Source organism: Nomascus leucogenys, chromosome 11 (genome assembly GCF_006542625.1).
Source record: "Nomascus leucogenys isolate Asia chromosome 11, Asia_NLE_v1, whole genome shotgun sequence".
Classification (NCBI taxonomy): domain Eukaryota; kingdom Metazoa; phylum Chordata; class Mammalia; order Primates; family Hylobatidae; genus Nomascus; species Nomascus leucogenys.
In genome coordinates, this window is record NC_044391.1 from 83,074,053 (window position 1) to 83,087,041 (window position 12,989).

Sequence of the window (12,989 nt, forward strand, 5' to 3'; positions counted from 1 at the left end):
CAATATTTTTCATCTCCCTCTAATATAAATGTATTTGATTTCTATAAATCTGAGTGAAATCAGTCAGGAAATTGTACACATTTATCTTCCACCGGGTATATGAACTATTGAGTCATGTTGTATTTATTATAGATCATGTTTGCTATTTGGCAAGATAGTTTGAATGGTTTGGAACAATATATAATACTGAGAAAACAACCAGAAAGATGAATTGAAGTAAAGTGTTCTTTATAATAAATAAGTACATAAAATATTCTGTAGTGATTCAAGCACACATTTACATATAAATATATTGAAAATATATCATTCTATATTATGCATATCATTCATTCTTATGATTCATATACATATATATTTCTTTTATATGAGTATATGTTTATATCACTTAGTCTTTTCATTTGGACCTCACATAATACGTCTATATTTTCCTATTATGTCTTTCTTCCAGCTTCAAATATGTGGATGTTTTCTTGGCTTTGTGCTATTTTAATTATTTTGGCTATTGCTGGTATGAACACAATAGCAAAGACCACACCACATACCAAATTTACGAAGAAATCTGAGGAAAGAGAGATGCCAAAGGGTCTAAAGCCATCCAGTGGCCCACCTCCAGAAGAAGAAGAAACCCTCTTCACAGAAATGGCTAAAATGGCGGAACCAATTACCAAACCCTCGGCCTTGGATTCTGTCTTTGGCACTGCCACTCTCTCTCCCTTTGAAAACTTCACTCTTGACCCAGCTGACTTCTTTTTGAATTGTTGTGATTGTTGTTCACCTGTACCCGGGCAAAAAGGAGAACCTGGAGAGACTGGACAGCCAGGTATTAGAAAATATAAGAAGTCATGTTTCTCACTTGTACATCGGTAGAGTTGAGAGGTAGGTTGTGGGGTGAAATTGCCCCAGGAGTTTCTACGTTGTTATGCAAATGGTAACAGGTCTAGGTGTCACACTGTTACAAATGCAAATGGGTGCTGTGTTGCCTGTGGTAATTAATAAATATTAAAATTAAAATTGAATAAGGTAAAAAATTCAGTTCATCAGTCACATTAGCCACAGTTCAAGTGCTCAACAGCCACTGTATTGGGCAGCACAGATAGCATTTCCATCGTTGTAGACAATTCTACTGGACAGTGCTGATGAGAGCAAAGTCAGGGATTACCAACCCCAGCATGGAGCTGTGGTTCTTCAAGATGCACAGGTTTATTACCGGTACAATTTTTTCATTAGTGGCTGATTTAAAAAGGGTAAATGAAACTTCTGTTGCCTTGCAAGAATGTGTGCTGACTGATGGATTTTCTGAGTGCTATTTGTAGTTATGATTAGAAATGGCATGGCTCTGAGGTGGAGAATAAAGCTTAGGATTCCATTTGCTTCTCACTGAATTTCTGAGGCGATACTGTGTCATTGCCCAGCGATTTTCTCCATTGAACACCATGGTTATGTATTTCAAGATTTCAGATGTCTGTAATATATACATAATGAATATACTCTCAGCTTTATTCTAATACATTTCAGCTTTTACATGTCATCTAGAAAAGAATTCAAGGTAAATATCAGAATGTCAACTTAAAATTCACCATTGCCTGAGGAATTTAATGTTATAAACTCAGCAATTATACATCTTCGCCAAGCTTTTCATTCATTTCATCCCATTGTAGGGACCTTCTGGGAAATGCGGTTAGTATTTATGCAGAGCTGCATTAAGGAGTAAAGGAGATGGGCCGTAGCTTGGGTACCAAGATGTCAGAATTGCTAAAACATTACTGAACATTTAATGAGACTGAGAAAATTATATTTACAGAAGTCTTAGTATCCTATCTGGCTGGTAAGCTGCGTGGGGGTGAAAATCCCAAGGGCGTGGTCAAGTAGACACAGCTGGTTGCTAAACTATTTGCTAAGGCTGTGAGTTCTGTAACATCAGGGCTTTTGTTTTACCCAGTGGTGGATTTAGCTGGGCTGTTCTCAGGGTTCATTCTCTCCTCTAAATATATATGACAAATAATTCCAAGGTGTGCCAAGTTATTACCCTGCCTGGGGAGCTCATATGTCTTAGTCTGACTGGTTCTGCCACAGAGCATAGTGCTTGAGAGCTTAGAATGCTGAGACTATCTTGGTCCTACTTAGGGAAGCTACTCTGCTTTGGGAAATCTTAATCTATTCTTTGGGTCTTAGCTTAATACCATTTTCTCAAGGAAGCCTCTGATCTCATCAGTTAAGTCCTCAATAAGACCTTCGTATTTTTCTTTATATCATTTACTACAATGTGACAGTTTCTATGTGTTTGTGTGGCTATTTGTTCAATGTTTATCTTTCATAGACTCTCAGCTTCACGAGAGTAGGGACTGCTGGAATGTTGATGGCTGCATTCCTAACACCTTGCAGGGTGCTTGGTGTATAGGATGCCTCAGAAATAGTTAATGAATGAATGAGTAAGTGAATAAAAGGGAAATCCAAAGGTGCTAGGTGTTGTTTTTACTTCCAGTGTGAAAGTGTGGTCCATATGAGGTTAAGTGTCAGATTATCATTTTGTTCTTGTTTGATATAGTGCTGCTTCCCTGAATCATTTGATCACTGCCATGAATACAGTGACAAGTACTAATGGGCTCAATTTATCTATTCAGGTAGTACAAAATTGCAAATCAGACAAAAATATTGCCCTCAGGACTCTGTGTGTTTTATTCTCACTCAGATTTTATCATTAGGTCATTGATACTTATTGATCGCAGTAAAATGCTTTTTTTTTTCCTGAACTAATGAACTTCAAAAGAGAAATTTTATATTCTGATGTATTTAAAATCCCATTTCTAGGTCCTAAAGGAGAGGCTGGAAATTTGGGGATCCCAGGGCCACCAGGAGTTGTTGGGCCCCAAGGCCCTAAAGGCTACAAAGGAGAGAAAGGTAGGTAATTCATTCATGTCAAAACTCAAGGGACATTCTGCATCATTTTTCAGGAGAGCAATTTGCTACTTAAAGACTAGATTCTTGAAGGTGAGTCAATTTTAAAAATGTAAATACTTGATAAAGCACATTATATTTGATATAAATATGTTAACTTTATAAATAGCCAACTGAGAAATTTTAAACTGACCTGGGAACATTGCACACCCGCATGCAGGCACACAGATTGTCACACAGATTTTCCATCTCTCATTGGTCACCTGGCTGACCTAGTGACTAGCAGCCACAGAGTATAGTTTCTGGGGAAGGGTATAGAGATACCCTTCCTGTACATGCTCATGTTAGCCTACTTCCTTTGGATGCAAATAATTTTGTATTAGATGGAACTAACTAGAGCAGGCAATTCTCTGAACATTCAGTTTAGGCGGATAGTATGCCTGCTAAGAAGAATTTAATATATCCCTTGGCTCACTCTGAAATCAGAGGTAGTGTCAGTGGTGGGAAGACAACTTAATTAAAACAGAAGTTATCAAGCTTATAATAATGACACTGGGCCATTTTCTTTCACCTGGAAATTGAAGGAAATGAACTAGACATTTATTTATATCTTGTTTACTATCAAAGAAGATTTGTAGTTATGAGTGCCTTTATAGCTCTTTTCAAGCTCAGAAATTCTGTAATTCCATAGGTGTATCAGTAAAGAAGGCTTTCTGCCCCAGGAAATACCTGGTTCTGTAAGTGCTTAAAGGTACTGAAGGAAGGCTACAGATTCACTAGGATATTTAGAAATTCCTCAGTGAATACCAACAGCCTGTAGAAATACCATCTATCCATCAAGTTAAATGTTTTAGCCTCAGTGTCACATGTCAAAAGACCTAATACAATCTATGTATCACCCTCCACATGGCTCAGGAACTGCCTAACTCATTTCTGGTAGAACATTCAGTGAAGTAATTACTCAAAAAAGATGCTAAGGGAAGAGAGAGCTACTTCACACTTTTCAGTTATGTGATTTTCATTCTTGGAAACATTTAATCCTTTTGTGCCTGAATTATGTTAGCAGAAAACCTTGTGAAATAAAGATGAGTGATGAACCTCCCCAGTGATTCATACATTTTGGAAGCTAGACTTATGGAAATAGAAGAAAAAATAGGGAAGTGCAATAAAATAAGGTTCTTAAGAATATACTTTGATGAAGGATCAAAAGTAGAAATTCATTCAGCCATTCTTTATAAAGTAGCAACTCTACTTTCCTTTCACTTCCAGACTTAGCTTGGACTCTTGGTTAAGACAGAAAGTTAGAAAAAAAATGAGTTGAATGATTTCATTCTAGTTAATCATTACCTGGTTGAGTAAATTAGGGGAAGCAATTAAACTCTTTAAAGGAACTCAAGAACCAGTATAACTCTGTGTGGTGAAGGCTGATATTTGAGTATTGGCAAAGGCTAGGAATACAATCGGCTCTTCCCTTCCATTTAGGGCTGGGTTCTCTCAAAATGCATCCAGTTATTTTCCTGATGGCCTATGGTTTAATTTCCAAATTTTGCATTTCACGCAGAGTGGTGTTGGGGTAGCTGGCAACTTAGAAAACTCTGCTAAATGGCCTATGGTGGGGTTTCTCTAGTTGGTCTTGTGAAACTCGAGGGAGTCTATTCTCACCACTTTTAATTTGGCTTAGGATTTATTTTTTCCCTCACAGAAATAAAACAAAAGATGTTAGTTATATCATAAATAATATAGGCAGCAAATTGATGCCAACCAATGTTATATGTAGTTGTATTTGACTCTGTCCAGTGCTTTAAATTTTTTCATACTTCAGCTTCTTTTGTTGATAAAATGATGACAAAAATATCTTCCCTACTTTTCTTGAAGGGCAGGTGCTATAAACTTTTGTAAATTTAAAATTTTCCAATTGATTAAATGTGTTATGTTATATGAACCTGTTTGCTATAGAAGAGGCTGTGTTAATGTCAAGTAAAAATTATATTAAATAAAAAGGCTGGATTAAGTAAAAAAAAGTAAGAACTTTGAACAATATCTGTGCAAAGTCAATGTGTAATAAGAGTGAGATATTATTAATACTATTATTATTGTTATGGTAATTTATAGTTGAAACTAATTCAGTGTGACTGAGCTATAATAGTATGGGCTTTTAGTGACGCCCAATATAAAAATATATTTTATGGTAATATGACAAATATCTGAAAATCCAGATGTTTTCATTTTTTTCAACTATGAATTCCTACAGTTCTATACCTACATAGATGCTCTATATAAAGAACAGGTTTTTTTCCTGGACATGTTTTTATTATCATTGGTTTTAGCTAACTGCAGGATGTTGTGCCCCATGTTTAAACTTGTAGGGAACATGGCATTATTTCTCAGGTGCTGTGGCCATATAAAGAAGGCATTTTAACTTTATTCAAAATTCATATTGGGAAAAACATGAATACATACATATATAATACAAGCAGAATGTCATGAGTTTTATGAGAGGTTTGAAGAGCCATGGAAATGCTGAGGGCAAAGATGAATTCTGTTTGAAGGGATCACTGCCTCCAGATCTCTTTAAAATAGTTTACCAGTTGAAATTAATTATTCCTAATGACCCTCAATACATTTTTTTTTTTTTTGACGAAGTCTCACTCTGTCACCCAGGCTAAAGTGCAGTGGTGTGATCTCGGCTTACTGCAATCTCCACCTCCTGAGTTCAAGCAATTCTTGCGCCTCAGCCTCCCAAGTAGCTGGGACTACAGGTGTGCGCCCCCAAACCCGGCTAATTTTTTGAATTATTTGTAGAGATGGGGTTTCACCATGTTGGCCAGGCTGGCCTCGAACTCCTGACCTCAGGTGATCCACCCGTCTTGGCCTCCCACAGTGTTGGGATTATAGGAGTGAGCTGCCGTGCCTGGCATACATTCTTTTTCCACACGATTTTACCTTTAGCCCATTTTGGTTAAAGAAAACACTAGAATGTGACATGGTTGTGAGAGGAATATTAAATGTATCATAAATGATGTAGTTGGTAAAAAGTTAATCTCGGTATCATTTTAGGACTCAAAGGAGAACGTGGGGACCAAGGAGTTCCAGGATACCCAGGAAAACCTGGAGCACAAGGTAGCGCATGAAATGTATCTACTGTGTACAGTCATGTGCACGGTATAGCCCTTCATTCTCTTCCTGCTTGTATTTAAAATTATTAGAGAGGTAAGCTGAAAATACAAATTACCGTTATTCTTCTAATAATTCAGTGTACTGACTCGATGAAGGAGAACCAGTCTAGGAATTTGGAGACCAGGTAATAGTATCTGTGCTCTGCTTCTCTCTCTAGCTGTCAATGGAAAATAAAAATCCCTGACTCGTTCTGGGTCTCAGTTTCCTTGCCAATAATCACTTAGGCTTGAATGGACAATATGGGGATTTAGGGGAATACCTGGGTTAGGCCAAATTGCAAAGGGTAATGGAATACAATGAACAACTACAGTCCTAATATTCTTTATTATCTTAAAAGTAAAAAACAAAAAGAACTAAATATATGACATCTGAATATAAGCCACTGTTTCTGGGAAGCATTAACTATTCCCCTTCTAAGAGCATGGCATAATATAAATTATTCATTGTCAGAGCCTCCTAAGCACAGTTTTTACTGAGGCAAGAATCAGGTTTCCTAATTAGTAGGTTTGTTTCTACTTTTTTGAGCTCTGTGGTAATAGCATGCTGTTTATGGCCTATGTGATCCTTAAACATTATTTTAATTTTCCATTTCAGGTGAACCTGGCCCTAAGGGAGATAAAGGAAACATTGGTTTGGGAGGAGTGAAAGGGCAAAAAGGCTCCAAGGGAGACACATGTGGGAATTGTACCAAAGGAGAAAAAGGAGACCAAGGGGCTATGGGCTCACCGGGCCTGCACGGAGGGCCTGGTGCCAAGGGAGAGAAGGGGGAGATGGGGGATAAGGGCTGCTGTGGAGATTCTGGGGAGAGGGGAGGAAAAGGACAGAAAGGGGAGGGGGGTGTGAAAGGAGAAAAAGGTAGCAAAGGAGACAGTGGAATGGAAGGCAAAAGTGGCCGCAATGGTCTGCCTGGGGCCAAAGGTGATCCAGGGGTTAAAGGAGATAAGGGAGAGTTAGGTCCTCCTGGTCTCCTGGGACCTACTGGGCCAAAGGGTGACATTGGCAACAAAGGGGTCCGAGGCCCCATTGGGAAGAAGGGCTCTCGGGGCTTTAAAGGCTCCAAGGGTGAGGTGGCTAGAGTGCCCCGGTCGGCTTTCAGCGCTGCTTTGTCAAAGCCTTTTCCTCCTCCTAACATCCCCATCAAATTTGAAAAGATTCTCTATAATGACCAAGGGAATTATAGTCCTGTCACTGGGAAGTTTAACTGCTCTATTCCTGGGACATATGTTTTTTCCTACCACGTTACGGTGAGGGGGCGACCTGCTCGAATCAGTCTGGTGGCCCAGCAGAAGAAGCAGTTCAAGTCCAGAGAAACTCTTTATGGTCAGGAAATAGACCAGGCCTCTCTCCTCGTCATCTTGAAATTAAGTGCAGGAGACCAAGTCTGGCTTGAGGTGTCAAAAGATTGGAATGGGGTGTATGTCAGTGCTGAGGATGACAGCATTTTTACTGGGTTCCTTTTGTACCCAGAGTAAACTTCCGGAATTTCACCATAAATTTGTGTCCTGAATCCTGTAGTTTAGAATCAGTGGAATGTCAGTTAACATAGAGTAGTGCTATTAAAAAATAACTTCCATTTTTTCAAGATTATAAAAATAATACAGAAAAATTTTAAAAAGTCATCTAGTCAATTATTATTCCTATTTTAAGGCACCTCCTTTAAAAATATTTATATGTATTTGAGAGCATATGTCTATTAACTTTGTAGCTAGCTTTTAAAATTTAGCATAATATTAGCGTTACTCATTCCATTTAAGTATAATAATTAATATTTGTATACAAAGTATGACTGGGATTTATAATTAATAAGTAGATTCTTTCTAAATATCTTCTATATCTCAGATAAATGTGTGTCACTTCTTTCTGTGTGAATTGCAGAGTATGACAGCAAGTTTTTGACTCTCGTGGGTGGGTTGCCTTCTGACAAAATGGAACTATTCTCATGTTAGTTTAATTCATGGAGACGACACAGCAAGGGTGGCAAAGACTAGCTAAAGGATATTTAAAATTTATCAATGTGCAAAGGTTTGCTCAGAAAACTTGTATTATATGGACTTGTGTGTTGGGTAAAATGTAAGAAAAAGTTGATGATCATAGTGAAGATGAAATCATTCATCAAATTATTGTGCTTAGAAGAACTGAATGTCCCCAAAAGAATCAAGAATAAAATGAAATAATTATTGATCTGAATTTTTGCCTTTTCTTCATGATAGAACATTTAATTAGGATAAATTCTTTGGCATCATTATCATCATTTCTATAATAATTAATTCCAGTTATTCAGAGATAACATTGCTGGAGCAGGTGGGGATTTGGGAGTTCATTTGCAATGCAAATGTATAATAATTGTGAATATTTGATAATTCAGTGGTTTCATTTTTTTTCTTTTTCTTTTCTTTTTTTTTTTTTTTTTTTTTGAGACAGGATTTTGCTCTGTAGCCCAAGCTGGAGTGCAGTGGAGTGATTCTGGCTCACTGCATCCTCAACTTCCTATGCCCAAGCATTCCTCCCACCTTAGCCTCCCAAGTACCTGGGAACACAGGCCTTTGTCACCATGCTTGACTAATTTATTTATTTATTCTTCATTTTTGTATAGATGGAATCTCCCTGTGTTACCCAGGCTGGTCGTAAACCCCTGGGCTCAAGCGATCCTCCTGCCTTGGTCTCCCAAAGTGTTGGGATTATGGGTGTAAGCCACTGCGCCTGGCTGGTTTCATCTTTTAAAAAAGAAAATTTATTGAATCCAAATTGAATTTGGTTCTATGAAGGTATAGTGATGCAGATTTGGAAATCTTGGTGCATCAAGACAGGGAATGGGTGATAGGAAACTTTCTGGTCTTGCTCTGCCTACTTTGTTGCACTGCCTACTTTGGCAAACACCATTCACTTTTGAGGCTCTCACTCATATACATATATATATATATATATATATATATATATACACACACACACACACACATGTATATACACACACATATATATACGCATATGTATATACACACATATATATATATACACATATGTATATATTTATATATGAGTGAAAGCCTCAAAAGTGAATGATGTTTATATACATTTGTTTCTCAAACTGTGTTCAGAGGAATACCATTTCTGGAAGTTGTTATTATGAACTACTGGAAAAAAGTGGGTTCTGCATCAAACAAATATTGGAAGTACTATATTCTGTCTTCCTGTTGCAGATCTATAAAGCACATTAGTGTAGTCTCGGATATTCCCACAGAAAATAATTTGTTTAATTTTATTTTATCCAATGATCACGTTTATTTTGGGTATAGAATTGATCAAGTAACATACTGTGAAAGAGCATTCTGTAGTACATCCATTTTGGAAATGTTGCATTTGTTTCTCATTTAAGGATCCAACTAGGGTAAAGTTAACGTTTCTCCCTTTCTTCAGCAGTTCTTCCCTGTTTAGAATGTAATATTGCTTTAGTTGTAGCTGTGCTTGTATTTGTCAGAGGGAGAATAAGATAATTTGCAAATGATTTAAAAAGTGATGCTTATACTTAAAATTTTTTCTTTTTCCAATTAGAATTGAATAATAAATTCAGGAACTTAGAGTTTTGTCTCTTATTCCTATGTTCTTATGTTTATTTTTTTTCTTTATGTTATCTCTATGAGTGGATTGGAACAATCTGGGGAGGCTGAGAGACAAGCAGCCTAGAAGATAGAAGAAAAAAACCACGCCACAGGATTTGATACAAAAAAGAACCAGGCAGAGCACCCGTAGGGGTACAACAATTCATGTGTAAGATTTGGGGTATCTGTCAGCATCTTACCCCAGTGTTTGTGGCTGAGATTTCGTAGGAAGTCTGGAGTTATGAGCTCAGGGTTAGGATCCAGGAGTAGTAGTTGATTATGAGTTCTTTCTGGGGCATCCAAACCAAGGAAGTTGCTATTCTCTGGTAGTGGCTTTGAGAGGGAGGTTCTAGGTTCTTCACGCCATTTTCTGCTATGAAGGTGGGGAACTGGACAACTGAGTACCCCCATCTTTCAACAACATCATGTCTTCCATCTTGTCAAAAGTAGAAAAATCAAGGAAAGTAGAAAAAAATAGAAAATTAAAATCCCATCCCAAGGATTTGAACACAAACCCTACCCTGTTCCTACCCTGATGATTACCAAATATACACACCAGACTGCCAGCCCCGAGTACTAAACTGCTTGAGTGAAATGGACATCCCAAGCTTAACATGACAAAATCAAGCTGCTCCTCCCACATCCTACCTTAACTCACATAGTGACAAGTTCTGTTCAGCTCCTCAGGCTAAAACCTTGTGTCACTTGATTTTTCTCTTTTATACTTAAATTTAATCTGTCAGATAATCCTTTTGGTGTTTTCTTCAGAACGTGTACAGAGTTTGAGGAATAGTGCCTCTTCACTGCCACAATCCTGGGTCAAACTATAGCCAAGTATTGCAGTAACTTTGTAACTCTCTCACATATAAGAGAGCCAAGGCCCTAATACAAATAAAGCTCAACATACCACATGTTGAAATATTTAAAGCTTAAAAATGAAGCTAACAAATGTTTATTTAAAATATCTTCTATCCTTCTACTTTGAAATATAAGCATTTTTGTTGAAACGAATAGAAAATAAAGTATAGCTTTTTACATGACTCACAGTAAACAAAGTATCAAAAGTGACTTAATTACTATGGTGTATGTCTAGGTGTCCTAGTAATAGGCAGGTGATAATTTGGATGAGTAATAAGACAAAGGCATTAATTCATAAATTACTCTATATTTATCCCATAAATGTTATTTTTAAAACTTAATTTCGGACAAATATGATATATTTTGTAATCAAGCTTTCCATACGATACATGTTCTGTTGACAGTTTTGTCAAATTTGACCACCTTTGTTGAGTCATTGTATTTCTTACTAATTTTAAAAAATTAATTTCTATTTAGAGAAAGTTTTCTCAGCTGAATTGGCAATAAGATTTGAAAATGCAGTAGTTATTTTATGATTAAGTTTTGGTTCAAATTGTAAGGGGGTTTGCATAAGATGCATTGTTACTGTTGCAGACAATATTGGAAGATACTGAAATTGTATATATAAACCAATGATCAGTTATATTGGCATTTCATCATCTCTTAAAACACTATTTTAGAACCTACACTCATTATGAATTTTCAGTCTAGACTGCATTAATACAAATTTGGGTGATATGAATTCTTATCCTTTAGCTATTAAATCTGCAACTTTTCCAAATGCCATGCAATTCATGGGTATCTCAAGAATGGTAAAATGAAACACAAAGAGAAAGCAAGAAAATGAATGCCCAGGACAACTGATATATAACACACTGTTATCTATGGTATTTGTGCTCCCCAAAAGGAAAGACTTGATAAGTTAAGTTGCATTTCTCTTAATTAAGCCCACCTGTTGTTCAACTCTTTCCATGCCATACCCATGATAGCAGCAGTACAACCTAGTAAACCTGATGGTGTTTGGAGGTGGCCACCTTTTGTTTGATGTGCAGAGGGTAAGAAGCATGGAGGTGAGTTTCTCAGGGTTCCTGAAGGGTGTTAGTCACAGGAGCACATGTTTAAGATTACAGATTGTACTGAGCCAGAAATGAACCCTGATCTCTAATCAAGGTGCTCTGAGTACTATAATAAATTTATACATTGTGTGCTTGTTTTATGAAGAACTCTTTAAAGCATGGGTCTAGGGAAGGGCCCCTCTTGCATACATCTAATGGCAGTATTGCCTATTTCCACCTTGGGAAAATAAAATTATTTATTTTTATTTTGAGGTGGGGTCCCACTCTATCAACCAGGCTGGAGTACAGTGGTGCTAACATGGCTACTGCAGCCTCACCTCCCAGGCTCAAGTGATCCTTCTGCTTCAGCCTCCTGAGTAGCTGGGACTACAGATTCCTCCCACCACTCCCAGTTTATTTCTGCTTTTGACCCCTTTGATAAAAGCAATCCTGTTAAAAAAAAAAAGGGGGGCTCATCTTACCCCTCTGTGCAGAGTCTCTTGAAGCTCCCATCTTATCTGAAGTAGATGTTAAATCCTCACTACGACCAGAAAGGCTCCGTGTGATCTGGCCCCATGTGTCCCCTCTGTCTTCGTCTCTTGCCTTCTCCTCCACCCTTGCTCTGGACATTGGTCTCAACCCTTTTCAAATTCACCAGGCATTTTTCTACTCAGTACTTTGTACGTGCCGTTCTATCTAGATGGCTCTGACTCCAGGCAATGGCGTATCTGGCTTTGCCTCTTTCAAACCTTTATTCAAATTTTTTTCAGGTGAGGCCTTCTTGGACCACTTGATTTTAAATTGCAATTCCCCTTCCCGGATCCTTGTCACTGCTTTATTTTCGCTCTGTAGCACTCATCACTGTCTAATACATTATGTACTTCATGTATTGTTCTTGTTACTTTTCTGTCTTCTCACTAGAAAGTAAGTTCCACCACGCCAGGGAGTTTTGCCTGTTTATTGTTCCATCCCCAGGGTCAGCATATTAAATGTGTTCAGTAAATCCAGATTGATAGGGTCCAAACAGATGTGATAGTTATAGATACCTCCACAAGGTGGTGCTCACAGATTATTTTTGCTTTTGGTTTCCATTTTAATTAATAATAAAAACAAATAAGCCCCAAAGCCCTAGTCTGTTATAAAGTAAATATAATATTGACTTAGATTTCAAAATTAAGACCCTGATTTCATAAAATACCATGTTTTATGTTTCAGTGTTTCAGAGAGCTACACATTTTTTTTTTTCTTGTGGGGACATAGGACTATTGGTCAGTTTTATAGGGTTGCTATGAGAAACTTATAACTCTGGAAGGAGACCATGTCTCCTGTCATCTGGATAAGATGCTCTTGAATGGAGTCCCAATCCATTTTTATCTCCCTCCCCAGTATGAGATGAGTCATCCTGAGT

The 12,989-nt window shown here is 37.5% G+C and overlaps 1 protein-coding gene across 1 annotated transcript; it reads left to right on the plus strand.

Annotated features, from left to right (window-relative positions):
- Positions 1 to 456: 456 nt before the first annotated feature.
- Positions 457 to 7,544, plus strand: OTOL1 (otolin 1). Its single transcript, XM_003256242.2, has 4 exons — positions 457 to 820; positions 2,809 to 2,898; positions 5,953 to 6,015; positions 6,667 to 7,544. The coding sequence occupies exons 1-4, from the start codon at positions 457 to 459 to the stop codon at positions 7,542 to 7,544; spliced, it is 1,395 nt and encodes a 464-aa protein (XP_003256290.3).
- The last annotated feature ends 5,445 nt before the right edge of the window (positions 7,545 to 12,989 follow it).

Excerpts from the sequence above, each read along its gene's own strand:
- OTOL1 (XM_003256242.2), top strand. The coding sequence starts at position 457 with ATGTGGATGTTTTCTTGGCTTTGTGCTATTTTAATTATTTTGGCTATT. Across the intron at positions 2,899-5,952 it reads AGGCTACAAAGGAGAGAAAG|GACTCAAAGGAGAACGTGGG; the intron begins GTAGGTAATTCA and ends GTATCATTTTAG. Across the intron at positions 6,016-6,666 it reads AGGAAAACCTGGAGCACAAG|GTGAACCTGGCCCTAAGGGA; the intron begins GTAGCGCATGAA and ends TTTCCATTTCAG.